Here is a 27,680-nt window from a genome sequence, read left to right as displayed (position 1 = left end):
ACTCGAGTTGGACTTGTCAGGACTTGAGACTCATGTCCAAAAACGAGACTTAACTCAGGACTTTTCTTTCCGACTTGAGGCTTTTTTCCAGGATTTATTTGTTTCTATTAATTCATTTTTTTTCTATAACAGAATTGTGCGTAAACGACGACAGTTCGCGTGATTTTTCTAGAGGTTTGCAGATCAATCCTAAAAAGAGAGAACGTACGATTTGAGAAGCAGTGGAAATTTTATTCTACCTCATGTTCGAACTCGTAAAAAGTTTTTTGTGCGACTGCGTGTGAGGTGAAACTGTGGAAAGCTCTGGATTTAAAACAAAAGCGACGCCAAAGTATTCATAAATTGAAGTTTTTATATAAAGACATGGCCTGGTCTGTACAGAGAGAGACCGGTTTAAATATAAAGTCGATTCCACCTTATGTTTGTCGTTTCTTTACCGTCGTTGGTCTGTTTTTCTTTCAATTTGGAAACACGTCATGGTCCTTAAAGTCACACTGTACATCTAAATTATTGTCAGTGACATTTTGCTGCATTTGAATTGAATTTTGATTGTGTTTATGTGTATGTATATGTACGTATGTGTGTATATATGTGTTTGTGTGTATGTGTGTGTATATATTTTATTTTTTTTCTTCTTTTTCAACAGAATAGGAAGCTTAAACAAAATTAAATGAAGACAGGGGTGGGATTTAATACGTTTTCTTCTTCCCACTCCTTTTTGAGCTTATATAAGGATGAATTTGTGAAATGTACTTTAAGTTTACCCGATACATGTGCTCGAAATAAATAAAATAAAAAATAAATACATAAAAAATCAGTTTCCAGTTGCAGAAATATATTTGGCGCTTAGGTCTATTGTTGAGCAGTCGGAAGGTGAAGGCCACAGAGACCGACTTCTGCTCAGACACACCAAGACCACAGACCTCTGAGCTTTTAATGGAGGCGGAGTCAGTTATGACCAGGTCTAAAGTGTGCCCCCTAGTGTGCGGGAGTGGCTTCACATGCAGCTGGAGTCTAGCAGAACCAGAAACTCTGTCAACGTGGATATTTACATCACCAACTATAACAACGCTGAACAGAGTGATGGAGTAGTTGAAGCAGGTCGTCCATCACTGTCTGTTAGAAGAAAACAGCTCGGAATGAAGTTTATCCATAAGGAACTACTTCAAAAACAGCCAGAATCCCTCATCTGCTTGTTAATCATTGATACTGGAACATTTAACGCCAGATCACGTGACTGCGTACGGCTAAAGACGAGCCGCGACAGAACTGAGACACTGGGAAAGAGGCTATTTGGCTGTTTTCCTTCAAAAAAAAAAAAAGGAAAACACTCCAAGGAAAAGCAAAAATGGACACGTTGGTGACACAGTTGCGATTTAATAATCTGATAACAAACTTTTATACACACACCTGCAACTGTTTTTGATGTTTTATATGGACTTTTAGGTTGTTTTGTTAAGTTTTTTATTGTATTTTAAACAGGGCGCACATGAAAAAGAGTCTAAGTGCGCTCATTGGGTCCCCCTGATAAATTAATAAATAAAATGTAAGTAAGTCGTGTATTTCAGGAAAAAAATTAGGAATGTCATTGAGTTTGGAGGTTTGCATTTGAAGGCTAAACGCACGAGAAGCGGCGAACAATCAACGCCTGCGTCCTCTCCCCGCCATTCTGTCAGTATTCCAATGAATCATGTGCTCGTCTTTAAGTTCGTCTTTCGCAAACTCAACAGTCCTACAGCGCGGAGGACGAGGGAGCGTGTGCTGCTTTGGATGGATTAAAACTACGATATGTTTGGAGGTTTATTGACTTCGATGGGTTTTATGGGTAACATTACGTTGGCAGGAGCAGCGTCTACAGAAGGAACTGAGGTAAAAACTGAGGTAAATAAGGCGAGACCCCAACGAATGCAACGACTGCAACGAATTCAACGAATCCAACGAGTCCGAGTCCAACGAATCCAACGAATGCAACGAATCCAACGAATGCAACGAGTCCAACGAATCCAACGAGTCCGAGTCCAACGAATCCAACGAATGCAACGAATCCAACGAGTCCAACGAATCCAACAAGTCCAACGAATCCGAGTCCAACGAGTCCAACGAATCCAACGAATGCAACGAATCCAACGAGTCCAACGAGTCCAACGAATCCAACAAGTCCAACGAATCCGAGTCCAACGAGTCCAACGAATCCAACGAATGCAACGAGTCCAACGAATCCAACGAATCCAACGAATCCAACGAATCCAACGAATCCAACGAGTCCAACGAATCCAACGAGTCCAACGAATCCAACGAGTCCAACGAATCCAACGAGTCCAACGAGTCCAACGAATCCAACGAGTCCAACGAGTCCAACGAGTCCAACGAGTCCAACGAATCCAACGAATCCAACGAGTCCAACGAATCCAACGAGTTCAACGAATCCAACGAGTCCAACGAATCCAACGAATCCAACGAGTCCAACGAGTCCAACGAGTCCAACAAATCCAACGAGTCCGAGTCCAACGAGTCCAACGAATCCAACAAATCCACACCTGCCCCTTTACGCCGCTGTATCTGAAGTGAACTGACCTTGTGTCTTCGATATCCTACAGATACCGTTCAAAAACATTCACTTTCAGACTTGATAATTAGATGCATTGTTAATTTATTTGTATTATTTCCTTTTATTATTATTTATTTTAACCTTTTGGCTGTATTTAGACATCTACGACAAAACAAACGCATAATATACGTCATAAAAACGTAAAAGTATGTCATGTTTGTACGATGACAGGACGAGACTTTTCTGGATCGCTTGGACTTGTGACTTGCACATCCATGACTTACTCCCACCTCTGGTTACAGGTCAGATCTAAAGTGTCCTGTTGTATAAATACATGAAAAAAAATCTAAAATCTCTGTAGAGGGGATCCCGCTCACAGTTAGAACGCACTTTTTAATGTGTTATACGCGATAAAAAGACGTCTACTCGAGTAAACGTGAGATAAGTTTAATGCTGTACTGAGGAATATTCCAGGAAAAGCATTAACAGCTCCAACCCTAGAGTTTTTGAGTGATTTCAGGAAAGTCTTGGCTCATTGTACATGTTTTTTTTTTGCTTTTTTAGAGTATTTTTCCAGTCAGAATATGTCAGTATGGCAGGAGAATCTACACGGACTGGCGAAACGTGCCATCTCCAACGGGAATTGTACTCTGGACCTTCTCAGACCCCTGCTCCACCCTTCTGCAGGTCGATCCAACCGATCCATGGGAGAGTTACGGCAAAGAACTTTTCCCACAAGCTTCAGCTGGTGCAACGCTGGGATTTGAGCAGTATTTTTAACTTCTGCAGCAGCTTTATGTTGAAACTTCGCACGTAAAGCTGTACATTTCCAGCGTGATTTTCCGTGTGTTGTACGTACATGTGTTTCAGTCTCTACCAGCCTCTTTTGGATCACACCTCCAAAGCTCCGGCAATTAGATCCATAACATCTGATCGATTTAAGGGGCCCGGGCCAGACACGGGGTCAGATTTGGAGGGTGCACGGAGAGGGCGAGGAGGTGGGGCGAGGGTCGGAGAGAGAAATCGGCTTACAGCTCAGAACACTTAGCCCAGGCACGGCTGTGGGTGGCCTTCTGCCCTGTGACCCGCTCCCGACAAATCGCTTTAACCCGAGCGTGATACGAGGCGAGAAGGTGAATGAAATCATACTCCAACAACAACAACCTCTGCATTTATAGTCCGACATCGGGCCGTCAAAACTATCAAAAATGAGACGCAAATCGATATTAAAACTAGACACTCATTTGAGATATTGATACTAAAAAAAAGGACATAAATGAAGCTTTCCAGACCTGGGACGATATTGAAAATGGCCAAAATAATTGCAATTAACGGTCATGATAAGTTGCTGACGGTTTAAAAATGTTCTGAATATGAATACCGTGTTTTCCAGAGTAAAAATCGCACCAAAGTGTAAGTCGTACCAGCCAAAAAAATGCAGAATAATGAAGAAAAAAACATATATTTCACATATAAATCGAGTATCTGAGTATAAGTCGGACCTCCGGCCAAACTATGAAAAAAAAGTGTGATGTATAGTCCGGGAAATATAGTAATTATAATTTTAATCTTACGAATAAGTCCCATGCTTTAAGAAAGTCTTGTAAGTCTTGTACTTTGTTAACAGTGAAAACAACTACGATCCAGTGGAGAATATTCCTAATGTGCAGGGCCGTCAACTCATATTTGTGGGGCAGAGGCAAAAAGTCTCACACGGGCCCCCTCTAATATAAATTAACAGGAAGAGAGTCCGATTCTGGGCCTCTAAACCCCCGGACAACAGACCTTTGCCCTCACCGTTGAGAAGTTTCTGTGTTTTTTGGCACGTTCTGGTGATCACGATTATATAAAATGTCCCAAAAAAGATCATTGTCGACCCTTTTAATCACAAAAAACGATTTTGTTTATCGTCCCATCCCTACACGGACTACAAAGACATAAGGCCACATCAGAACAGAAAAGTACGATCATTTAATGCTGAAAATCACATTATATTGACTAAAGTTTGTGTTTTTTTATTATCACTGTATCAACAAACTACGCAGCGTTGCAAAAAAGTGATTTCTGAGCTCTCAGAGAAAATCAACCTTGTGATAAAAGGTTTGTTTCTAATGTGGAAATAACATTATAACTGTGCTTAAAGCTAAAAAAACAAACAAAATTAATACATATGATATTTTAAAGGCTCATATGGAAAATGGTGAGGGACATTCTTTAAAATTAAGGTTGTGTTTAATAAAAAAGATTAAATAAAATCAGCATTTGACCCGTTATTTCACTGTTGCATAATCAAAATTGTTGCGATTATGTGCAGAAGAGGCAGTGGTCAGACTGTAAAATTGTCTCGTTTTGCGCGTATACACTTCTTTTTTTATTTTACATTTACGACATTTATGACTCAATCCGAGGCTACTGCAAACACCAATAACACATGAAAAACAGGAGAAGTGTTTGGCTCAAGAACACGACAACAGAAGCAGGAATCAGACCACAAATGTTGGATACGACATGAAAGATAATGACAAAAAGATGAACAGAGACGTAGCTATTACGGGAGGGAAAATAATCTTTTTTTTTAGATGAATCGTTGTTTTTAATCAAATGATTCTGAATCGATAAACACGGCTCAATAATCTGAATTTTAAGTTTGATTTAAGCCACTCTATTTGTTCATCCTCACTCTTTTTGTTCAGGACTTGTCTGAGGCTTTATTTCGTTCATGTTGCGGCGGCGCTACGTTAGCTTGTAGCGTAAACAGTTTTTCTGAGTCCGAGATGGCGACGACTTCATGTCACGCACTCGAAAATCAGCTTCAGCGCAAAACGTGCTGATAAACCGTCCAAAAACTCTACGCTACAGATGAGAATAGAGACGTTTCGGGTGTAGTTTCCGCAGTAGACGTGCTGTTAAAATGCTAACGTTACCTCCCACCTGCTAAACTGAGCCACGTCACAGTAAAAACAAAGCAATTCGCCGTTTAAATAAAGTAAACAACGTGATCCGAGGGTAAAATGAACAGTAAAATACACACGCGTCGATCCTGCATCAACTTGTGAGCCTCAGAATCGGAATCGAATCGCGAGACGCCCATCGATTCCCGCGGTCGCTCCATTGTATAAAAAAAACACAGTGTGAATAATGTGCTTAGTTTGGCCCAATGGAGTCAATATCCTGCCCCGGGCGTAATCCTGGCCCGGCTGACCGCGTAAGCAGCTTACACGGCCCCATGTTAACCAACGCTAACAAGCTCCAACTATGACCCGCTAAAGCTAATCCTGCAGCGCGGCATGCTAACGTCAACGCCGGCCCGAAGACAAGCGTGCGGCCGTGAGAGCGACTTATGCAACGGAGGTTTAAGTAAACAAACGAGAGCAGGTGAAAGACGACGAGGGAAACGTGGCGCTGTTTGAACGTGTGATAGTTAAAGGGGCACTGTGGAACTTTACTGGTGGGAGGTACGCTAACTGCTCGTCTCCATGGAGATGTAAATGCTTCATCTAGAACAGGGGCGTCAAACACATTTTCACTGAGAGCCACATTAGCAAAAGGGGCTGCTCTCAAAGGGCCAGATGTAAAATAAATCAAACTACTTTTTTAACTTGTTACTTAACTGTTTCTGTATTTATTACTTATTCAAGTTACAAATATTGTATACGCATTTGCCTAGATGTAAAAATATGTCTGTGTAACTGTGTATCTCCTGATAAAATGACATTTTAAGACCATCATACCTTTTCCATCTTACCTGTCGAGGGCCACATAAAATCATGTGGAGGGCCACATTTGGCCCACGGGCCTTGAGTTTGACACATGTGATCTAGAATGTTTCACGGTATAAAATTAAACTATCCATGTTACATTTATGCAATTAGAGGTGTTAATCTAAAATATCTTGAAATCCTGCATTTTTACAGAGAGGGGTCACCGTTCCGCAGATATGAACTGTAACTAGAGACACGCAGTTGGCACCACCAGGTCGATAGATTAATGCCATACTGTGGAACATTCATTGTCCACCAAAAACGTTAGAGAGCTCCTTCAAAAGACTTTTATACAGGAGCGTTCACTCTCACCTACAACCTTCTCATTGAGAGGCAGGAGACGGGCTAACCACTCTGCCACAGTGACACAGGGAGAACGTGCAGACTCCACTCAGATCAGGAGTCGAACCCACAACCTCCTCAGTGACGTCTACTGTAGTTTACGCTGAATACTGCAGTTCAAAAGCCACGTGGAGTAGACTTTGTAGTAGTATTTGCAGTGGAAGTACTCACAGGGAGGTTGGTGAAGACGCTAAAGGTGCTTCTCAAAAACGCGAGGAGGTCGATGAGGTAATCGCTGACGTCAGAAACCCCGCCCCCGGGCACCGGAGCCAGCCAATCGTAGTCCGCCAGCTGGAGGAACTGGTCGATCTTGGCGTTCAGACTGGTGTAGATCTCCGCCTCGGCCGCGTGGCAAGCGTCCTGAAAAAAGACGGCAGATTTTTATTTATTTTTTTAAATAATTAATAAATAAATAAAAGATTCTTAACTGCTGGTTGATTTGGTAAACTTTTAAAATTGAAACATATTGGTAAATAAAAAAAATAAAAATAAAAAGTTAAAATAAAAAACAATAAAATAAATAAAATAAAATAATAATATAATAATAATAATAATTTAAATAATAATAATTTTAATAATAATAATTTAAATAAAATAAAATAAAATAAAATAAAATTAAATTAAAATTACAGTACACATTTTGAGCACATTGAACTACAAAACAAACAGGAGAAAACCAAAAAATTAAAGACATATCTATGGGATTCAAACTGAAAAATTAGCACCGTTGTCATAGTAATTAAAAATTCAAGATGAAATTTATCTTTTGAATGGCCAAAAGTACTCAAAATGGCACCTGTGTATAAACAGAAAGATGAGAGCCATGAGTTGAACTACAGAGTCAGCAGGTTTTATACAGAATAAGACTAAGAATATTTTCAAATTTGCGAAAGAAATTGCAATTTTAGTTCAAAAATTGCCTTTATGATTTACAAATAGTGATTTTGATTTGATTGTTTCCGACGACACAGAGGGCTTCAGGTCAGATTTTGTTATTTTACATTAAATTGGTGGTTCTGGTTCATTCTCGGCCTTTGCTCGTTGGACGGGGGTCGTACCTTGAACGTGGACGGCCCGTAGAGTTTGGTGGCGCTGACGGCGTCCAGAGGAACATTGGTGATGTTTGAGATGAACTCCTCCAGGAACTGACAGCTGTGCTCCAGGTGAGTGCTGTTTATGATCAACTGGACCAACTACACAGAAGGTCAAGGGACGAAGAGAAGAAGAAGAAATATAAGAATGATACACTGTTTATGATCAACTGGACCAACTACAAGCAGAAGGTAAAGGGTCGAAGAGAAGAAGAAATATAAGAATGATACACAATCTGTTTATGATCAACTGGACCAGCTACAGACGGAGGGTAAAGGGACAAAGAGACAAGAGAAGAAGAAGCAGAAGAAGACGGAGGAGCAGAAGAAGCACAAGAAAAAGAAGAAGAAGAAGAAAACACAGGAGCAAAAGAAGCAGAAGCAGAAGAAAAAGAAGACGGAGGAGCAGAAGAAGCACAAGAAGAAGAAGAAAACAGGCGCAAAAGAAGCAGAAGCAGAAGAAGACAACAGAGGAGCAGAGGAAGACGACGGAGAAGCAGAAGAAGCACAAGAAAAAGAAGAAGACGACGACAACAGAGGAGCAGAAGAAGAAGACGAAGCAGAAGAAGACGGAGGAGCAGAAGCAGAAGCTGCAGAAGAAGAAGAAAAAGAAGACGGAGGAGCAGAAGAAGAGGAAGAAGAAGCAGAAGACGTAGAATAAGAAGACGGAGCAGCAGAAGAAGAGGAAGAAAAAGCAGAAGAAGACAGAGGAGCAGAAGAAGCAGATGAAGAAGAAGAAGAAACAGCAGCAGAAAAAGAAGAAATATATTATAGGAATGATACACAATCTGTTTATGATGAACTGGACCAGCTCCACAGAGACTGGAGAGAGAAGACGAGAAGAACAACTCTGCTCTGACACAATATGACGCTTATACGTAAAAGATTTTAACTGTTCCAACTGTTTTCTTTGACTTAAGGCCTATATATATATATATATATATATATATATATATATATATATATATATATATATATATATATATATATATATATATATATATATATATATATATATATATATATATATATATATATATATATATATATATCGGCTTGTCAAAATAATCACTATATCGACTTATCGTTCGGTAAATAAAAGCTGGAACAATATGTTTTTGGGGTCAGTATTTATCATGTCTATGTTTTTTTGGGTTATTTTTTTGGCTTTATGATCAGATTTGAGCCATAAAAATCTGAATTAATAACTTGTCTGACTCATTACAGACGCAAACGAACAACTAAAGTGTTTCATTCTCCTGTTTATTTATCGCAACTCATGACTTTTTTTTCACAATATTGTAGATTTATAATAGTTATAGATAAATAGAATAGTTTTTTGTGGTTTAAATCCGTTTAAATGAGTTTTAATATTACCGTTTATCGTCTACATTTACTTTTTCGATAATAAAAGGTTGAAAAAAGGCTGTCCCGGGTCGCAGAAACGAGGCAGAGGTCTTATTTCCGTACCTCCGCGAGCCCGATGTTCTTCTTCTTGATGCCGTACTGCAGACAGTTGCTCAGAGTCCGAGTCAGGAGCAGGTTGGTCGACTTTCGGATCATGTCGTCCACTTCGGAGGAGCTACAAAAACACACACGAAGAAGAAGACAGACGGAAAATAAACACTCTGCGCTGAAGGGAAGGCGGCCATTTTTCCTCCAGCGCGCCGCCGTGCCAGCACAAACACTTTAAGCTAATTTATTCATCTGCGGAGCTGGAAACGACGCAAAGAAAACAGCGTCTGGAGGTAGGAGTCCAAACGTACGGTGGACGCATATTAAAACGGACTTATTCTGCAACTTTGAACCATGTATTTGTATTTGGAGTAATTCACGTTCGAGTTTAATCTTGAATCGACTATTTTCAAGACGCCTTTTCAACCCGTTTGCACCACGCCCCCTGTGACGTACGCACTTCCTTCTTACTTTATTTTTTGGGTGATTTTCTTCAGCGATTCTCGTAGGAATCGGCGGCGGCACATCGTCGTTTTGTCGTGATGACGTTTACGCGGTTTTCTAAAGTGAAATCCGGCGAACTCGTTTCTTTTCGGTAATTTCGCGATTGAACGTTGCGATTTTAAATGTCCAAACACGATTATAACGCTAGACACACGAGCACAATGCGTCTTCCAGCAGCAGTAGAAGTATCAGTGATAGTTGTAGTAGTAGCCTGAATGCTAGTAGTAGTAGTTAGTAGCAATATTTTTGTACTTTAAAAGCGGTGTACAAGTATTATCTAGTACTGGAGTGGGGAAACTTTTTGACGCACTGGTTCTGCAATTTGACAGAGGGGCGTGGCCAGGTATATTATATTGTTTTCCAAATGTACTCTTTTAAAAACTCACCGCTGAAAGGCCTGCTAGCTTTTGCTAATTTGAATGCTAGCAACAAAAAAAACTAACAAAAAAACTTGCCTTGCCTTAAAACTCTTGAATCGCTGTTTGCCGGTTAAAAAACGTTGCCGAGTCTGTAAATTGTCTGTCGACCTCTGAGCCGTAGCCGCCCGTTCCCGCGTTGACTGCTAGCTAGCGTAGTTAGCATGTGTCGTAGCAAAGTGACGGCTGATGTTGTACTCTCTGAAAACCGCAACAGTTTCTTGGCATATTAGAAACGCAGCGTTTGACCGGACTTCAGCGAAAAAAAATACTTTGTTGTCCGCGACGTATGAAACACTCGGCGCTCACTGTCCACTTTTATTTTATTTTTGATAAGCTAATTTTTGCAGAGCCGCTGATAAGAGAATAAGAGTAACACACGCGAACAAGGTTGATGCTAGCTGAAGCGCGCCATCTTTAGGGGAAACGTTGGCATTACAGGGGAAAGAAACTGTTTACTCTTACCTATTTTAATATAATTTGGTCACGTCCGGCCGGATTAATAAACTCAGCGGGCCGTGTGTGGTCCCCGGGCCGTAGTTTGCACACCCCTGATCTAGTATTATAAAGTACTTTTATTATAACTACACAATTAGTTAATAAAATCTGTACCCAGACAGGAAAACTGAGACTAGACGCTATTTTGAACAAGTATCAATACTGTAGTTTAAGAAAATTAAATTGTGTGAACTGGACAAAATGTTTTAAAGTGAAGACGTTTGTTCATCCAGGCCTCCTCTTCACTTCTCGGCCTTATCCTGAAGTTCTCCGACCCAGTTCTTCTTCTCCTTCTTCCCCTTCTCCTCCTCCTCCTCCTTCTTCTTCTTCCCCTTCATTTCTGGTCAGATCACTGCTCCTCCTCCTTCTCCTTCTTCCCCTTCTCCTCCTCCTTCTCCTCCTTCTTCTTCTCCTTCTCCTTCTTCCCCTTCACTTCTGCTCAGATCACTGCTCCTCCTCCTTCTCCTTCTTCCCCTTCTCCTCCTCCTTCTCCTCCTTCTTCTTCTCCTTCTCCTTCTTCCCCTTCACTTCTGCTCAGATCACTGCTCCTCCTCCTTCTCCTTCTCCTCCTTCTTCCCCTTCACTTCTGGTCAGATCACTGCTCCTCCTCCTCCTTCTTCTTCTTCTTCTCCTCCTCCTCCTTCTTCTTCTCCTTCACTTCTGGTCAGATCACTGCTCCTCCTCCTCCTTCTCCTTCACTTCTGGTCAGATCACTGCTCCTCCTCCTCCTTCTCCTTCACTTCTGGTCAGATCACTGCTCCTCCTCCTCCTTCTCCTTCACTTCTGGTCAGATCACTGCTCCTCCTCCTCCTTCTCCTTCACTTCTGGTCAGATCACTGCTCCTCCTCCTCCTTCTCCTTCACTTCTGGTCAGATCACTGCTCCTCCTCCTCCTTCTCCTTCACTTCTGGTCAGATCACTGCTCCTCCTCCTCCTTCTCTTCTGGTCAGATCACTGCTCCTCCTCCTCCTTCTCTTCTGGTCAGATCACTGCTCCTCCTCCTCCTTCACTTCTGGTCAGATCACTGCTCCTCCTCCTCCTTCTCCTTCACTTCTGGTCAGATCACTGCTCCTCCTCCTCCTTCTCCTTCACTTCTGGTCAGATCACTGCTCCTCCTCCTCCTTCTCCTTCACTTCTGGTCAGATCACTGCTCCTCCTCCTCCTTCTCCTTCACTTCTGGTCAGATCACTGCTCCTCCTCCTCCTTCTCCTTCACTTCTGGTCAGATCACTGCTCCTCCTCCTCCTTCTCCTTCACTTCTGGTCAGATCACTGCTCCTCCTCCTCCTTCTCCTTCACTTCTGGTCAGATCACTGCTCCTCCTCCTCCTTCTCCTTCACTTCTGGTCAGATCACTGCTCCTCCTCCTCCTTCTCTTCTGGTCAGATCACTGCTCCTCCTCCTCCTTCACTTCTGGTCAGATCACTGCTCCTCCTCCTCCTTCTCTTCTGGTCAGATCACTGCTCCTCCTCCTCCTTCACTTCTGGTTTGATCACTGCTCCTCCTCCTTCTTCCCCCCCTTCACTTCTGGTCCTCCTCCTCCTCCTCCTCCTCCTCTCAGATCACTGCTCCTCCTCCTTCTCGTCCTTCTCCTGCAGTTCTCCCGTTTGAGGAGTTCTGCCTGTAGTTCTTGGAAACACGTCAGTTTGATCCCTCAGTCGTGCAGGTTCTGATCAGTTCTGTCAGTTTGTTGACAGAACTGAAGCGTCTTCACTTTAAAACTTTTTATTCAGTTGACAGAGTTGAATTTTTTCTTTTACTACGGCTCATACCTGGACAGCGAGAGAGATAAGATAAAAAATAATGAAATAAAATAAATTAAAGGTCAAAAAGTGACTCTCGTGAGCTTTATAATGTTTCCTCCTCAAAAACAGACCTGGAGTTGTGTTTTGTTTCATTCACACATGTTTCAGTGACTCTTTATTATTCGTCTGTAACATCTCCAAAGCTCAAAATGCGACGTTCCACCTTGTGATGTCATCAAGTGGGAGTTTTCAACAGTTTTTACCAGCTCCTTTTACATTTAGTTCAGTAAAGATTAGCAATTCCAGGGATGAAATGATCCAAATGATTCTAGAAATGAAGACGTGTGGAGTTTAAAAACACAGTGGAGCACTTCCTGTATCGCCACTTGATGACATCACAAGGTGGAACGGAGTGTTTTCAGTTCAAGGTCTGTGCGTCAAACATGTGTGGATGAAACAAAACAAAACTCCAGGTCTGTTTGTGAAAAAAAACAGTAATACGGCACTTTAATCCTTCCCCTCGCATCAGTATTTGAGTTTAAAATTGTATATTGTGACTGAATTTTTCACCAAATTTAAAGATGCCCTATGAAACTTTTCTGTACAACCTGTTTGTCTTCATGGAGACGTTAGTGTTTTTCCTAAAATGTTCCGCAGTATTTCATTAAACAGATCCATCTTGTATTCATTTTGTCTCGCTAAAAACACACTGATAAACATAAACATGCATTTTTACTGTGAGTCTGCTTGCCTTACCACAGATCTCACCTGTACCTTGACCTGGTGGCAGACGCTTCACCAGAAAACGTACATATACTGATTTCCTTCCAACTGTTGCCAGCAGGGGGCACATGAACTATTTAAAGCCCTTTTCTCTGCAGAGTTAATGGATAATATTTCGCAGTGACATTGCGCTGGGAGTGCTCTACCTGTATGACTATGGCCAAATATTCAGCAGTTACCATGGCAACGCAACCCACACATAACAATAACTACGAACATGGATTTAAACTGCACATTTTCAGAAGCTTGTGATTAATCCGAGCGTTCATGGTCCCGTTTTGGCGTTTAATTTTCAACAAAAAGATGAGAGTGTTGGCTAACGCTAACGCTAGCTAGCTTTTGACCATAGCGTCATTTGAGAGGGACGCTAACCGCACAAATCAGCTCATCTGTTGTACTTCCAGCTAAGTCAGTTCTTTCTGGTCATATTGTGTTAAAAAAAAAAAGCTCAGGTTAACGTCGACCTTGTGTAACAGAGCTCCAGACAGAGCAGTGCCTCCAGTTAGCGTCACAGGGGAAAGTCCTAAACTGTAAAATCCAAAAGTAATGAGTCATGAAATATGAAAAAATGCACTTTAAAACACCTGGAAGTTCTTTGACATCTCCAAACTGTAAAAATTACATATATTCTACTTCTCCTCCTCCTCCTCCTTCTTCCCCTTCTCCTCCTTCTCCTCCTTCTTGTCCTCCTTATCCTCCTTGTCCTTCTCCTCTTTCTTCTCCTTCTCCTCCTCCTTCTTCCCCTTCTCCTCCTTCTCCTTGTCCTTCTCCTCCTTCTTCTTGTCCTCCTTATCCTCCTTGTCCTTCTCCTCCTCCTTCCCCTTGTCGTCCTTCTCCTCCTTGTCCTTCTTCTCCTCCTTCTTGTCTTTCTTCCCCCTCTCCTCCTTCTCCTCGTCCTTCTTCCCCTTCTCCTCCTCCTCCTCCTTCTCGTCCTCCTCCTCCTTCCCCTTCTCCTCCTCCTTCTTCTTCCCCTTCTTGTCCTTCTTCCCATTCTCCTCCTTCTCCTCGTCCTTCTTCCCCTTCTTCTTCTCCTCCTCCTTCTCCTCCTCCTCCTCCTCCTCTCCCTCTCCTTCTTATCCGATCCACCTCCTCGTTCAAACCCCTGATCTCAGACGCTCCTTCTCAGTACTCCTCTTCTTAAACGACGCTCCTTCTCAGTACTCCTCTTCTTAAACGATGCTCCTCCTCAGTACTCCTCTTCTTAAACGACGCTCCTCCTCAGTACTCCTCTTCTTTAAACCCACTCGTCCTAAAGTCTTTCTGTTTTATCAAATAGATCCTGGTTCATTTCTGTGACGTGTTGAATTCTCCAAAGACACAAACCAGCCAAAGTTTTACCCCCGAACTCCAGATTTATGGAGTTTAAAACGGCGTCCGGAGCCAGAATCACCTCGTTTCTGAGTCTGGACGGTCCGGTCCAGCTCCTGGCTTCAGTAAAGTGAAGCTGACCATTGTAGACAGACTGGACCGTTAAAACAAAACAGAGCCAAATATCGAAAATCCACACGAGACCAGGACGAGAGCGGACTTTAAACACATTTGAATCGAAAAACGTATAAAAATCACAAAAACAGATGATCTTATGTTTATTTTAATGCCTTTAAACTTTGGCCACACGACTCCAGTTTGACAGTTCAGTCCAAACCCGATACGCAGAGACTTTGTGTCGTTTGGCAACACACTCCGTGCACATTACCCCGTCTGAGAGGTGGGTGGTTCAGACGGGCATCTGGGCCCAATCACCTCATTTGAACATGATTTATAAGTTTAACTGTAAACAGATAGAGCAGGACGGGCCAGTGTGACGCATGTGCATCCTGTTCATTTAAGTTAAAGGAGTTTGGGGGTCTGGTGGTCTGGGGGTCTGGGGGGTCTGGGGGTCTGGTGGTCTGGGGGTCTGGGGGGTCTGGGGGTCTGGTGGTCTGGGGGGTCTGGGGGTCTGGGGGTCTGGGGGCCCATGTGCGGCGTCGGGCCCTGAAATGTCTGTGGACGGGACTGGCCTCATTTTAAAAGTTCAGGTTAATTTGAGAACTGTATAAGTGTGTGTGTGCGTGTGTCTGTGGGGGTGTGTCTGTCTGTGTGTTTGTTTGTGTGCGTGTTTGTGTGTGTAAATGTGTGTTTGTGTGCGTGCTCGTCCTCTGTGTGTGTATATGTGTGTGTTTGTGTCCCGCTCGGACCAAGTTCTGTTGTTGTGTCATGCAAGACACTTCACCCACATTGCCTAGTATGAAAGTGGTGTGTGTGCTTGAATGATAGGTGGTGGTCGGAGGGGCCGATGGCGCAGATTGGCAGCCTCGCTTCCGTCAGTCTGCCCCAGGGCAGCTGTGGCTACAATAGTATCTGACCATCACCAAGTGAAATGAATGAATAATGACTCTAGTGTAGAGGCTTTGACAAGACTGTGAAGAGACAAGTGTAAGGCATTATTATTATTATTGTGTTTTTGTGCGTGCTCGTCCTCTGTGTGTGTTGGGGTGTATATGTGTGTGTTTGTGTGTATATGTGTGTGTTTGTGTGTGTTTGTGTGTATATGTGTGTGTTTGTGTGCGTGCTCGTCCTCTGTGTGTGTATATGTGTGTGTTTGTGTGTAGGTGTGTGTGTTTGTGTGTTGGGGTGTGTTTGTGTGTATATGTGTGTGTTTGTGTGTAGGTGTGTGTGTTTGTGTGTTGGGGTGTGTTTGTGTGTGTTTGTGTATATATGTGTGTGTGTGTTTGTGTGTGTGTTGGGGTGTGTGTGTGTGTTTGTGTGTATATGTGTGTGTCTGTGTGTGTTTTTGTGCGTCCTCGTCCTCTTAGACACTTTACTCTGGTTTAGTCTCGAGCGGAAGACGAAGGAAATACCAAAGACACTTCCCAAACAAACCTCCTCACGCCGCCATTTTACATTAAAAAAAAAACAGATTCAAAGGTCGACTGTCGTGTTCTTCTGGATTCTCGTACGACTTTTGGACGTTTTAATCTTGGAATTACCACGTTAACAAAAATAAAACAAGCCACACCACAAATCAACAGTTTGGACACACCCATTTTCTTTGTTTTTATCACTTTCTACATTTTATACACACAAAACACGTCAAATATATGAAGTCAGATTTATGGAATTATGTCATTCTGAAGGTTGCTAGTTCGAATCCAACTCACGATTATTTTGGATTAACCATATTATCACAACAATTATTAAACCAAGGATTACAGTTTTTAAAAAAGTCACTAAAACATCAATTATCAGACAGTTTGCAGGTGTCCGAGCGATCAAATTTATAGTTTTTTATTTTATTTTTATGTTATTTTTTTGCTGCAAGTGAAATTAACACTGAATGAATAAAAAATGTGTCAATTATGAAATTCTTGACTTAAAAAAAACAACCTGAGAAAGCCCCAGAAAAAGGATATGATAAAGGAAACTGCGCAAAATGCTATTTCGCTAACGCTAACCTAGCGATAGCAAAGTCGACACAAACAAATCCAAACTAACACACACAACTACATTCAATACTTTACTTCACGTGGTTTGTAACGATGGATATTTTCGGCTCGTGTTTGTCAAACGACGCCAGACGGTTTTGTCGTAAATGCAAAGTCGCTCGTGTTCGTCCTCTGAGCCGTACGTTTTTTTTTTCGGTGGCTCTTCAGATCGGCGGCTCATCTTGACGGTTTTATTTTTCAAAGCCAAAACAACTCCACACGTCAGACTTCACCTTGTCGATTTGGAGGATATAAACGTGCGGCGTCATCCGGATGCAGATCCACAGGAGGCTAACGCGTTTCACTGCTATGACAGAGCGCCCCCTCGTGGACAAACACCAGCAATAACATCTAAACATCGGATTCAAACTGGAAACGTGAGGCGTCTGGTGCTGGAAAGGCGCGATAAAATTTTGTGCGACGATCACGATTATTAAAAAACGCCACAAACGAATAACTGCAGACTTTTTGATCGCGATGAGTGATTTTATCGTGTATCGTCCCGTCCTTAGTTAGCGATAAACACCGTAGTTGCGTCTTGTTGTTGTTGAGCTTTGAGACACTTGAAGATAAAAAAACGCTGAATAAAAATGTGACTATTTACCGTTTATTAAATATTTTTCGACAAAGCAAAGCGCGGCGACTTTGAGGATTTGAAAACATAAAAAAAACTTTATAATTCCATAAATCTTCGTACAGAAAGCATCAAAAATAAAGAAAAAAAACAGCCACTGAACGAGAGGATGTGTCCAGACGTTCGACTGACGTAAACGTGTAAAGTTCGGGGTAGACGTAGCAAAAGGGCAACATAAATTGAGAGGTCAAAGGTCAAAGGTGAAAGTTACTGTACTGTGTGGCCTCAATGATAATAATGAGGTTTTTTCCAGCAGAGTAAAAGCTAAATGTGGGAAGGATTGACAGGAAACCAGACAGGCACTTTCTATTCGATCTGGAGAGGGACACTGAACGTACAAAAACATAGAAATTGGACAAAACTACTACTACAAACATGTTTTTGATCAGAAAATTACATTAAAATCAGTTAAAAGTCCAGTATTACGCTTTTTTTTATCTGTTCTAATGTTGTTTTCTCATCAAAACCAGACCTGGAGTTGTGTTTTGTTTCATTCACACACGTTTAACACACAAACAAACCTGTATATTCAGGTTTCGAGTTCTTTGAAAACAGAAAACAGTCTGTTCCACCTTGTGATGTCATCGAGTGGTGATACAGGAAGTGCTCGGCTGCGTTTGTGTTTTTAAACTCCACACACCTTCATTTCTAAAAATCATTTCAGCTCTACCGTTGACAATTTCTACCAAACTAAAAGGTAAAAGGAGCTGTTAAAAAAAAACTCCCACTTGATGACATCACAAGGTGGAACGTCGCGTTTTGAGGTTTGTAGATGTGACGGACGAATAATAAAGTGTGACTCAAACATGTGTGAATGAAACAAAACACAACTCCAGGTCTGTTTTTGAGGAGGAAACAGCATTAGAACACGACTTAAAGAGCACAAGAAAACACTCTGTTCCACCTTGTGATGTCATCGAGTGGTGTTACAGGAAGTGCTCCGCTGTGTTTGTGTTTTTAAACTCCACACACCTTCATTTCTAGAATCATTTGGATCATTTCAGCTCTACCACTGACAATTTCTACCAAACTAAAAGGTAAAGGGAGGTGTTCACTTGAAAAAAACAAAAAAAAACTCCCACTTGATGACATCACAAGGTGGAACAGAGCGTTTTTGAGGTTTGTAGATGTGACAGACTAAAAATAAAAGTAACTCAAACATGTGTGAATGAAACAAAACACAACTCCAGGTCTGTTTTTGAGGAGGAAACAGCGTTAGAACACGACTTAAAGGTCAAAGGTGAAAGTTACTGTACTGTGTGGCCTCAAGTTACAAGTTTACAGTAAAATAACAGCAGTTTGAAAATGAAGTTCCATATTTAAATTATTTATATCCAGAACATGTTTAATCTGTCAACAACTTTAAGAATTATCGTGATATTATCGTTTATCGCAGTTATTTTTGCGCAAGATAATCGTGACACCAGATGTAAATATTAAATGTACAGTTTGAATCGAATAATCTAACTTCATGGTCCAAAACGTGGGACGGGGGGGAAGGTTACGGCGACGTTACTGCATTTTTTTCCTGTCAGTATTGTCAGCGTTGGAGTATTTGTTACTTCGAGTTCTCAGCGCGCATTTTAAACACGTCAGAGGCATCGACATCAGGGGAAAAAACTGAAATACGAACAGATGTTTACGCAGTTTCACGTGTTTTTTTAGATCAAGCAGAAGCCGAAAACGAGCGGATTAAGGAAACGAAGTACAAGTAGTAAAGGAACGGGTACTTTTACTTCAGTACATTTGAGAGAAAGTGTCTGTACTTTCTACTCTACTATGTTTTTGAACAGGATTGAGGAGTAAAAAGTAGTTTTCATATGATTTTTTTATGATGTTTGAGGTAAAATCCTGACTAAAGTTTAAGAGTTTGAGCAAAAAAACAACAAAAAAAACACAAAATTCATAGGAAAAAATGAAGAAACTGATTAATAATGTGACTGTTGGCTAAAATATTTTTCATTTTAAATCAATATCACTACATTTACTCTTTAAAAAATGTACTTGAAGTGTAAAAAGTGCTGTTAATTTGTTAAACGGGTGTTTCACTTAACCGTATAGCGTCGGATTCTATCGCCGCCGTTAGACTCGCGGTCGCAGACTCCGCAACCGATCGTGCTTGATGTAAATTCAAACTGCGTCTCAAAGCAGAGGCATGAGGATTTTTAAATATGTTACTTATTTTGCCAAAGATACAAACTCATAAGCTGCAAAACTTCAGATATTCTTTAGTAAATATTCCAAAAATATGGCAAACTCACTGTCTCAGCTGCAAAAACGCCTGACTTTTTTTTAATATAAAGGGCTGTAAAAACCTAACCCTAAATACAATCTGCATAATCTCTTGTATAAATGTTGATTATTGTTCATTTATGTAATTTAAAGTGTTTCTGAGCTGGACAGATAGTTTTCTCATTGTTTTCTTACATAAAAGTGACTCAAAAGTACATTCGTTTTTGTTTTTTTCTTCTACTTAAACTGGTATCACACACTTTTTTGACGCATCCATGTAAAAAATAAAAATGGATTTGTAAAATATAGGTAGTTGTGTGAAAAAGGGGAAAAGTACACGCTGATACTTCATTTAACGTGATTTTTATGGCTAAAAAAAGAAAAAAAGTCTAGGCGAGCTGTACTGGTCTAAAATGTGCTCAGTCCTTGTATCTGTACTTTTAAGTAACAACACTGAGTACTTCATCCGCCGCTTTCTAAAACACGGAGAAGGTTTAAAAGGCGTTTTCGTGTTTCGTTTCGTACCTGAGATGCAGATCCTCCGAGTACTTGAGGCAGGCGTAGATGAACTCTTTGAGCTGAGAGTAAACTTTAGGCACAAACTCGGAAAACGGCAACTTCTTTGGGAACGGCAGCTACAAAAAACATGATCCAAACGTTAATATAAAGAGTTTTAATGAGGTTTTTCCAGCAGAGTAAAAGCTAAATGTGGGAAGGATTGACAGGAAACCAGACAGGCACTTTCTATTCGATCTGGAGAGGGACACTGAACGTACAAAAACATAGAAATTGGACAAAACTACTACTACAGACATGTTTTTGATCAGAAAATTGCATTAAAATCAGTTAAAAGTCCAATATTACGCTTTTTTTATCTGTTCTAATGTTGTTTTCTCATCAAAACCAGACCTGGAGTTGGTGTTTTGTTTCATTCACACACGTTTAACACACAAACAAACCTGTATATTTAGGTTTCGAGTTCTTTGAAAACAGAAAACAGTCTGTTCCACCTTGTGATGTCATCGAGTGGTGATACAGGAAGTGCTCCGCTGTGTTTGTGTTTTTAAACTCCACACACCTTCATTTCTAGAATCATTTGGATCATTTCAGCTCCTGGAATTTACAATCTCTACTGAACTAAATGTAAAAGGAGGAGGAGTTAGAACCTGTAGAAACCTGCCACTTGATGACATCACAAGGTGGAACGTCACATTTTGAGCTTTGGAAATGTTACAGACTGATACGCAAACGTGAACGAAACAAAACACAACTCCAGGTCTATTTTTTGAGGAGGAAACAGCGTTAAAACACGACTTAAAGCTTCACAACAGTTAATTTTGTGTAATTTAGGACATTTAAGGATAATAAAAATGTGACTCGTTTCTGAATTCACTTGTAAATGTTCCAGAATGTCACTTTAAATTGTCCTGCTGTGGTGTTTTTACCTTGTCGAGCTCGGGGTCGTGCAGGGGGAACTGGGAGGTGTAGTGTTTAAACTCCTCCTCTGTGGACACTGGGATGGGGCTGTAGTTGTCCTGGTCCAGCGCTTGTCTGTACAAACGACAAAAAAAACAAAACATGGAATTAACAAAAAATAAAAATAAATAACCTTTTTGTAACTGCACAGAAAACAAAAGTATCAGCCCAGAGCAAATGAAATAAATGTGTTTTGTCAGATTGTTTTTGATTTAAGGTGAACTGGGATTAAATGAGTCAGAGGGAGTTTTTTTTTTTCAAATGAACCTTCACAAAAAAAAAAAACATGCGGTTTTAAATATTTGAAATTAAAAGTGTAAATGATCAAATGTCAACCACAAAATGTCACTTTAAACACTTTTTTAAATGTATTTATTTTTCCCTATTTACATTTTTTTTCCCCTCACTTATGAATTACCAGCACTAGCAGCTGTCGGCACATTAACCCTCCAAAACACAAAAATATCACACACACAGACACACAGACACACACACCCCGACACACACACAGACACACACACAGACACACCCGCGCACGCACACACACAAACAGACACACAGACACCCACACGTTATGTCCTTGGTATGTCCTGGTGTGTTTCGATCTGACTCGGGGCCTGACTCGGGCCTGTCTTTGTGTGTCGTAGCAGCTCTTGGTATATTTTGTCTCGGTCTATCTCGGTGTGTCTCGGTCTGTCTCGGTGTGTCTCGGTGTGTCTCGGTCTATCTCGGTCTATCTCGGTGTGTCTCGGTGTGTCTCGGTGTGTCTCGGTGTGTCTCGGTGTGTCTCGGTCTATCTCGGTCTATCTCGGTGTGTCTCGGTCTGTCTCGGTCTGTCTCGGTCTGTCTCGGTCTGTCTCGGTCTGTCTCGGTGTGTCTCGGTGTGTCTCGGTGTGTCTCGGTCTGTCTCGGTCTGTCTCGGTCTATCTCGGTCTGTCTCGGTCTGTCTCGGTCTGTCTCGGTGTGTCTCGGTGTGTCTCGGTGTGTCTCGGTGTGTCTCGGTGTGTCTCGGTGTGTCTCGGTGTGTCTCTGTGCGTCTCGGAGCATCTCGGTCTATCTCGGTGTGTCTTGCCGCGTTTTGGTCTATCTCGGCGCGTCTCGACGTGTCTCGGTCTATCTCGCCGTGTCTCGGCGTGTCTTATCACCTCTTGTCATTACTGTATATGACTGGTCCCAATGATTGTCTGTCTTGCATTAAAAAAAAATAATAATAAATGCATTTGACAAGACGTAAATGAACATGTGTGTATCATTTAAACACAACAGCATTTTTGTCACATTTTCAGTCATTAACTGCATTTATTTTAATAGAATCTTTGTCTGGACCAGGGTTTAGTCCATTTTCATACCAGACAGTTTCGAACCACTAGCACTCGTCCTCAGTTTGGTCACGTGATGCTGCGGTGACATGTCCACTCAGCTGATGAAAACAGGAGGACAGCGCCACCTGCAGTCCGACTTCTTCAGGAGGTGTGTGAGACTAAAAAAGCCCCCTCATCTCCGTTTAAAGTACAAGGATCATTGCTGGATTAAGAAAACGCGCCCGTGAGACTGTAAACCGAGACGAGGGGGGCCTTTTTAGTCTCGCACACCCGGGATACTGCCCTGAAGAAGGCGGACTGCAGATGGCGCTGTCGTCCTGTCTTTATCGGTAGGAAGACGGCACCGAAACCTGTTCAGCGCTCTGAGACGGGGGGCGCTAGTGAGCAGAACAAACTGTCAGGTATAAGAACAAACTGAACGTTGGTCTGGAAAAAGAATCTACTTAACGGATGAGACCAGATGAACCTGATTGGACGATTAAGCGCATTGTGAACATTCTTTGTGATCTCACTCGTCATGTAACATCTCTGTAATCATCACGTTTGTAGTTTTGTCCGATTAAACGCGGCGTTGCCCTCTGATTGACTTAGCCCGGCTGCGTGTGTGAGTGTAGGAAGTGGCTGTTTGTTCCCTGCTCCGGTCCCTCTGGTGTCGTTCTCCCGACTCCAGTAAAAAAAAAAAAAAAAAAAAAGTCCACGGAGTTTGAACAATGGGCCGTGCCGAGATTCGAAGGCCGCGGTTTCCTCCTCTGCCCTCTCTCTCCGGGCTCTCGTTAAAAAAGGGAGGAAAAAAAAACTTCAAAACCAACACTTTTCCCACAAAGAAACGCTGGGGTGGTACGGAGCGTGAACTGTGATAGAGAGAGGTCAGCGCCGGAGACAGTGGGCGGTTTAAGAAAACAAAAGGTCACTCCAAGGTCCAGCGCGGGGCAGGGCTCCTCTTTGTTTCAAATGAGAGGATTAAAAGACTGGATGAACATTTTTAGATCATTTATGACATTTGGGGATGTGAGAAGACACGCAGATATATATAAAAACATCACAATATCGTCTGAAATCCATGTTTTGAAGATATTTACAACTAGAATATTTTATAAAAACGTTGGAAACAGGAGAAAAAACTGAAAATTAAACGTGTATGTACAGTGTAATCTTTCAAATAAAGGGATAAACTGATACTTGGAAAATTGGCAAAGAAATTAATCACTTTTCCTATTAAAGCACGTGTGTCAAACTCAAGGCCCGGGGGCCAAATGCGGCCCGCCATGTCATTTTATGTGGCCCGCGACGAGGTAAATTTAAATGTATGACTGTCTTAAAATGTCAGTTTATCAGGAGTTACGCAGTTACACAAACGTATTTTTTTATATCTTTGCAAATTTGAGGCGCACCATTTCGCTGATGTGGCCCTCGGTGAAATTGAGTTAGACGCCGCTGTTTTAACCCTTGTCTTGTCCTGGGGTAATTTATGACCCAAAAAAATAACTCACTCACAGCAGAACTTGGACATTTCTTTATCAAATAGATAGAAAATTGGGCCACTTGACAAAAATGTTGATTGTATAATAAGAACTGTCTGAAAAACAAGCTACGTTAAAGTTCAATTTGACCCCAATTTGTTTCTCTTATAACTCAGATCGACTTAATTTGCACCACTGAACTTGACAAGCACAGTACAGTGATGAAAATTAAGAATTGCAGGAGATTTTGAGGTCCAAAAATACACAATCTTCACTAAAATACGGCCGACTAACCAAAAATATTAAAAAAGTATGTTATTTTATGGCTGAGTTATAAGAAAAATAAATTCAAATTGAGCCCAGAGGAACTTCAACGTAACTCTACAGGGAGGAACACACAAGGGTTAAAGCAAATTATTGTGTGATTATATCTTTACAGTTATAATCTCTGACAAAACTGGATCATTATGTTAGAATTTGGACATTTTAAATTGCAATACTGATCTAAAACAGAGGTACCCAAACATTTTTTTTTTAAATCGAGGGCCACATCTCAAAACACATTCAAAGCCGCTGTGTATTAAAAAGTCTTCAAACACGTTCATTTTAGGTCTGTATCACGCTGAAATGTGGTGTTTGACGTCACAATGGTAGAAATAGTTTAATTTGCTGTTAAAAGTGCTGCTTATGATCAATTGGGCCGGTTCAGCAGGAGGCGTGACGGCCGATAAAAACTGGTCTGAGAGCCGCATTTGGTCCACGGGCCTTAGTTTGGACACCCCTGATTTAAAATTAGTTAATAAAAAATAAAAAAAATCCGCTGACGTCCGCGTTACAAAACTGCGGGGTCCAATATGAGCCGACATCGCCGTTGTCCACGTCTGATCCATCGCAAAAGAAAAATAAAATCTGTTTTGTCCAGTTGATTTTGTTTTTCTTTTGTTACGCCAAAGCAGCTGCTGAATTCTGGGCGTATCACAGATTAAGCAAATAAAATAAGAGAATAATCCATCATGTACGTCGCAGTGGGCGGTGAAGTGACAGGAGAATAAACTTAGAGACAAACAGGCATGAATCAGTCCAAATGCAACTTCAGCAGGAGAAATGAGAAACCACCGTAACATGTTTAACAGCTCGGAAAAGTTAATCTTGCAGAATAGGTTTGATTTAATACAAAAATGTCATCAAGCTCCATTAAAAAAAACAAAAAACAACACAGAATCTTCAGTGCAATTTTAACATCCAAACCGCACGCTTTCACTTACAGCAGAGGCGTCAAACTCATTTTCACCGAGGGCCACATCAGCAAAATGGCCGCCATCAGGGGCCAGATGTGACTGTGGCAGGATAAATGTCACTAAATGTAAACAAACGTCATGTAAAATAAATGTAACTCATTTTAAACTTGTTAAATAACTTTCTGTGTTTATTACTTATTCAAGTTGCAAATATTACGTCTCTGTGTAGCTGAATTTCCTGATAAAGTGACATTTTTCTTCAGCTCTGCTTCAAAAACAGACTTTTTTAGCCTTTTAATTATTGGACAGTTTGTTGTTTTTCTTGCAGACTCACTTTTTCACACTTAGCTCCGTGTTTGGTGTCAAAATGTCGACGTAGATTGAACCGACCGCGCCTCATAACACAAAAAACACACAGATTTTCTCCTTAAAGCACAAACTTGTATTCACCTTTAGCGTCTTTCTTCAAACTTCCTTCCACGCCGACAATTTTCCTCTTCCTCAACAATTTGTGATGATTATTTGCAAATATTTCTCAGTCTCAATTGTTGGGAAAATCTCATAAGTTTGTTGTCAATACACACATTAAAACAGTATAGACTAAAAATGACAGTCGAGCCTTAATTCACCTTCTCACGGCCACATAAAATGACGTGGTGTGCCGCATTTGGCCCCCGGGCCTTGAGTTTGACATGTGACTTACAGAGTCTTGGATGTAGATTTCACTTTGACTAACGGCGTTTTAAATGTTCACCTGAATGTGACGTTCCAGCGTTTGAGCAGGATCTCAGAGTACTGCTCCCTCATCTCCAGGAGCATGTCGAACAACTGAGACACCGGGAACCCATAGCCCTGAAAACACACGACAAAGTGATTTTAAAAAAGGTCAAAAGTTTAATAACGTGGGGAAAAAAAAAAAAGATTTACCTGCAGAGTATCAGCAAAAATGACAATGAGGTTTTTCAAGTCCAGCACGAGGTCCGGGTCATCACAGTAAGACTGAAAAATACAGGAAATGTATTTAGACGAGAGGGTCAGAGGAGGAAGAGGAGGAAGAGGAGGAAGAGGAGAGGGTCAGAGGAGGAAGAGGAGGAAGAGGAGAGGGTCAGAGGATGAAGATGAGGAAGAGGAGAGGGTCAGAGGGTCAGAGGAGCAGAGGATGAAGAGGAGAGGGTCAGAGGAGGAAGAGGATGAAGACGAGAGGGTCAGAGGGGCAGAGGATGAAGAGGAGAGGGTCAGACGATGAAGAGGAGAGGGTCAGAGGATGAAGAGGAAAGGGTCAGAGGAGCAGAGGATGAAGAGGAGAGGGTCAGAGGAGCAGAGGATGAAGAGGAGAGGGTCAGAGGATGAAGAGGAGAAAGTCAGAGGAGCAGAGGATGAAGAGGAGGGTCAGAGGATGAAGAGGAGAGGGTCAGAGGATGAAGAGGAAAGGGTCAGAGGAGCAGAGGATGAAGAGGAGAGGGTCAGAGGAGGAAGAGGAGGGGGTCAGAGGAGGAAGAGGAGAGGGTCAGAGGAGGAAGAGGAGAGGGTCAGAGGAGGAAGAGGAGAGGGTCAGAGGAGGAAGAGGAGGAAGAGGAGAGGGGCAGAGGAGGAAGAGGAGGAAGAGGAGGAAGAGGAGAGGGTCAGAGGGTCAGAGGAGGAAGAGGAGGAAGAGGAGAGGGTCAGAGGAGGAAGAGGAGGAAGAGGAGGAAGAGGAGAGGGTCAGAGGAGGAAGAGGATGAAGAGGAGAGGAGCAGAGGATGAAGAGGAGCAGAGGATGAAGAGGAGAGGGGCAGAGGAGCAGAGGATGAAGAGGATGAAGAGGAGGAAGAGGATGAAGACGAGAGGGGCAGAGGAGGAAGAGGAGCAGAGGATGAAGAGGATGAAGAGGAGGAAGAGGATGAAGACGAGAGGGTCGGAGGAGGAAGAGGAGGAAGAGGAGGAAGAGGAGAGGGTCAGAGGAGGAAGAGGAGGAAGAGGAGAGGGGCAGAGGGTCAGAGGAGGAAGAGGAGAGGGTCAGAGGAGGAAGAGGAGGAAGAGGAGAGGGTCAGAGGATGAAGATGAGGAAGAGGAGAGGGTCAGAGGAGCAGAGGATGAAGAGGAGAGGGTCAGAGGAGGAAGAGGATGAAGACGAGAGGGTCAGAGGAGCAGAGGATGAAGAGGAGAGGGTCAGAGGAGCAGAGGATGAAGAGGAGAAAGTCAGAGGAGCAGAGGATGAAGAGGAGGGTCAGAGGATGAAGAGGAGAGGGTCAGAGGATGAAGAGGAAAGGGTCAGAGGAGCAGAGGATGAAGAGGAGAGGGTCAGAGGATGAAGAGGAGAGGGTCAGAGGATGAAGAGGAGAGGGTCAGAGGATGAAGAGGAAAGGGTCAGAGGATGAAGAGGACAAGGTCAGAGGGTCAGAGGATGAAGAGGAGAGGGTCAGATGGAGCAGAGGATGAAGAGGAGGGTCAGAGGATGAAGAGGAGAAAGTCAGAGGAGCAGAGGATGAAGAGGAGGGTCAGAGGATGAAGAGGAGAGGGTCAGAGGATGAAGAGGAAAGGGTCAGAGGAGCAGAGGATGAAGAGGAGAGGGTCAGAGGATGAAGAGGAGAAAGTCAGAGGAGCAGAGGATGAAGAGGAGGGTCAGAGGATGAAGAGGAGAGGGTCAGAGGATGAAGAGGAAAGGGTCAGAGGAGCAGAGGATGAAGAGGAGAGGGTCAGAGGATGAAGAGGAGAAAGTCAGAGGAGCAGAGGATG

The 27,680-nt window shown here is 42.2% G+C and overlaps 1 protein-coding gene across 2 annotated transcripts in view; it reads right to left on the bottom strand.

Annotated features, from left to right (window-relative positions):
* The window catches only part of exoc6b (exocyst complex component 6B), a 131,021-nt gene that overhangs the window by 56,915 nt on the left and 46,426 nt on the right, over window positions 1-27,680 (bottom strand). For both annotated transcript variants that reach the window (XM_055229100.1, XM_033983671.2), the window contains exons 12-18: window positions 25,893-25,964; window positions 25,720-25,817; window positions 20,915-21,020; window positions 19,995-20,104; window positions 9,213-9,324; window positions 7,710-7,844; window positions 6,823-7,011 (exon numbers count right to left, since the gene is read on the bottom strand). In XM_055229100.1, the coding sequence (XP_055085075.1) occupies window positions 6,823-7,011; window positions 7,710-7,844; window positions 9,213-9,324; window positions 19,995-20,104; window positions 20,915-21,020; window positions 25,720-25,817; window positions 25,893-25,964 (822 nt within the window). The remainder of the gene's footprint in view (window positions 1-6,822; window positions 7,012-7,709; window positions 7,845-9,212; window positions 9,325-19,994; window positions 20,105-20,914; window positions 21,021-25,719; window positions 25,818-25,892; window positions 25,965-27,680) is intronic.

Source organism: Periophthalmus magnuspinnatus, chromosome 18 (assembly GCF_009829125.3).
Source record: "Periophthalmus magnuspinnatus isolate fPerMag1 chromosome 18, fPerMag1.2.pri, whole genome shotgun sequence".
NCBI lineage: Eukaryota > Metazoa > Chordata > Actinopteri > Gobiiformes > Gobiidae > Periophthalmus > Periophthalmus magnuspinnatus.
Note: the sequence above shows the minus strand (reverse complement) of the source record. Positions and strands in the feature narration are given on the sequence as shown.